The sequence below is a fragment of the Olea europaea genome, chromosome 12 (genome assembly GCF_002742605.1).
Source record: "Olea europaea var. sylvestris chromosome 12, O_europaea_v1, whole genome shotgun sequence".
NCBI classification, from domain to species: Eukaryota; Viridiplantae; Streptophyta; class Magnoliopsida; order Lamiales; family Oleaceae; genus Olea; species Olea europaea.
The window spans coordinates 4,630,168-4,632,846 of NC_036248.1; the positions used below are offsets into that span (position 1 = coordinate 4,630,168).

A 2,679-nucleotide genomic window follows, 5' to 3' on the forward strand; every position below is an offset into this window, starting at 1 on the left:
AGTGAGAACGCTCACTCGAAGAGCAGCACAGCAAGAGAGCTCAAATAGAATCAGTATTAGTATATTGATGCTATCCGAGCTCGTGAAATTTGAATATGTAAATCAATAGATCATAAAATATGGTGATATTTTCTATCTAATGAATGGAGAGCGTGCTTTTAAATTTGCAAACTGTTCAATATTATTATCCCGATGATTTTGACAGGAAATGTTGGATGTGCCTCCGCTGTATATTGTTGGAGCATTTATTCCTGCCACAATGATTGCTGTACTTTACCTTCTCCCCCCCCCCCCCCTCCCTCCAAATCTCACTATATCTTTCTACTCTGACCAGGTCATATTATGTGGTCTTGTTGGAATTCCTCCATCCAATGGAGTCATTCCACAATCTCCAATGCATACAAAAAGCTTGGCCACTCTGAAACATCAGGTACAGTAAGAGAACCTAGGTGCAAACATTCAATGCTTGTTTGGTACACGCTACGCCGCATTAATGGATAGGACTGGACTAATACTGAACTTGATATTAGTTTCTCTTTTCTTCATAATATTGTCCAATGTTAGTGTAATCCTTCCAAGCCAACATGCCATTAGGGTTCCACCCCCCAACCCCCCCTTTTCTGATAGTTATTTCTTGTCTTGCTTCTTATTGGAGTGTATTGCTTCCCAAAACAAGAGCCCTATCACAAGTTTTCATTTCTTTTTCTCTTTTCAACAGCTCTTGCGGAATAAGCTTGTATCGACAGCTCGAAACAGTATGCGGAAAAATGCAAATTTATCTCAGTTGTATAGGAATATGCAAGAAGCTTACAATGAAATGCAGACTCCACTTGTATACCAAACTCCTGCTACTCTGGTATGTTGTGGAAAAGATTTGTGTAGCTTTGTTTCTTGAGTGGATACAAATAGCTGACCCACCTAAAAGTTAAGCTGTTACATATGATACATATTTACTTACTTAAATTTAGCCTCAGTTTGGCAAATTTATAAATCATTATAGAAGAATAGCAGTAGGTCTCATGAAATATGTAAATAATGAATGAGTAGTATTTATAAATGTCAAGTTGAAATTAATGTTTGACTTTGCTTTAACTTTGATTGAATTTATAAGCCATTTATAAATTGGCAGCCAAAGTCATCAACTGCCTCCCTCATGTGCAGCCTGGATTCTATCAAAGGCTTTGAACCTTTGAACCCAGAACCTTTGCACTCTAATACCATGTTTAACTTCATTTAAAATCTTAAACGATTAGAGATTGGGGGGGACATTTATATTTAAATGTCTTTATAACAATTATTTCTATCTTTGTAAATTTGCATATTTCTTCTCATTTAAAACCTATGATCAGGGACTGAAAGAACTGAAAGACTCCACAGTTCAACGAGCCTCAAGTGGTGGCTACATAGATGCACCAGTTGATGAGTCTGTTTTTGACGTGGATAAGGATGTTGATGATCTTTTACCTGTAGAAGTTAAAGAACAACGCATCAGCAATCTTCTTCAAGCATTCATGGTTGGTGGTTGTGTTGCTGCTATGCCCCTTCTAAAGAAGATTCCAACTTCAGTCCTCTGGGGGTACTTTGCTTTCATGGCAATAGAAAGCTTGCCAGGAAATCAATTCTGGGAAAGGATATTATTGCTTTTTACTGCTCCAAGTCGAAGATACAAGTATAATATAATTTTCATGGTTGAAAGTTGGATTTTAGTTGTGTTCTTTATTTTGAAACTGAATCATATTTTTATGGACTCAAATGAGTTTGAACTCAGGAAATGCTGCTTTTTTCCCTTTCCAAACGTGAAATGTCTTTCTCATTCATGGCTTTTTCTGAAACTTTATGTTACCAATAATTTAGACTATACCTGTATTTCTTGCATGATGTTTGGCTAAGCTTAAGTAAATCTACTTTTTTTGGTAGTGATTTACTGTTGGAAAAGTAAGATTTTATCCAAAATTAAAAAATAAGTCACTTTTAGAAAATCTCAAACATGTTTGGTAAAAAAGTTACTTAAAAGTAACTTTTAAGCTCAGACAAAGATGCTTGTAGAAAAAGAAAGAATCTTCTAAACAGTGCTATACATATTTTTATTATTTTTCTTTATTCTTATCGTTATTCATTGAGCAACTGCATATCTTCTTTGAATCTTGAACTTCGTCAGGGTGCTAGAGGAGTATCATGCAACCTTTGTGGAGACAGTTCCTTTTAAAACAATTGCCTTCTTCACATTGTTTCAAACAGCCTACTTGCTCCTATGCTTCGGACTAACTTGGATCCCTATTGCTGGTGTCCTTTTTCCACTGTTGATTATGCTTCTTGTTCCGGTGCGTCAGTATTTGCTTCCCAAGTTTTTCAAAGGAGCCCATCTACAAGACTTGGATGCTGCAGAATATGAAGAATATCCAGCTATAACTTACAACCTATCCTTTGAAGTAAGTTGCAATTGAATTTATCTTGTGTTAAAGTAGAAGCAGAAGTGAAGTGGAAAATTTACTTTGAACTTGTCTGCCCTAACGTGGATTTTATTGGTTTGGTGACTCTGGTCATTCATGTTCGGAAACAAAATTTTACAATTTTTACTTATTTTTAAGCTTAGGAAAATTGTCTCTGAGCCTTTTTCCATACAAATTTGGGGTCGACTAGTTGAATCCTTTTCTACTACGACATTCTTTTCGTTCCTTG

At 35.9% G+C, this 2,679-nt stretch overlaps 2 protein-coding genes across 2 annotated transcripts in view; one reads left to right on the forward strand and one right to left on the reverse strand.

Annotated features, from left to right (window-relative positions):
• The first annotated feature begins 67 nt into the window (after positions 1 to 67).
• LOC111406464 (boron transporter 1-like) lies at positions 68 to 2,621 on the forward strand. The gene is made up of 5 exons (XM_023035886.1): positions 68 to 97; positions 206 to 430; positions 719 to 856; positions 1,350 to 1,669; positions 2,159 to 2,621. Exons 1-5 carry the CDS (start codon positions 68 to 70, stop codon positions 2,442 to 2,444), a joined length of 999 nt encoding a protein of 332 aa, XP_022891654.1. The 3' UTR covers positions 2,445 to 2,621.
• The window catches only part of LOC111406465 (phosphoenolpyruvate/phosphate translocator 1, chloroplastic-like), a 10,329-nt gene continuing 10,096 nt past the window's right edge, over positions 2,447 to 2,679 (reverse strand). The window contains exon 6 of the mRNA XM_023035887.1: positions 2,447 to 2,536. Within this exon, the coding sequence (XP_022891655.1) occupies positions 2,447 to 2,536 (90 nt within the window). The remainder of the gene's footprint in view (positions 2,537 to 2,679) is intronic.

What these genes read in the sequence shown, in the direction of transcription:
- LOC111406464 (XM_023035886.1), top strand. Translation starts at nt 68, where the DNA reads ATGCTATCCGAGCTCGTGAAATTTGAATAT. An exon ending in TGGCCACTCTGAAACATCAG is followed by an intron (nt 431 to 718) that starts GTACAGTAAGAG and finishes TCTTTTCAACAG; the next exon opens with CTCTTGCGGAATAAGCTTGT. An exon ending in ACCAAACTCCTGCTACTCTG is followed by an intron (nt 857 to 1,349) that starts GTATGTTGTGGA and finishes ACCTATGATCAG; the next exon opens with GGACTGAAAGAACTGAAAGA.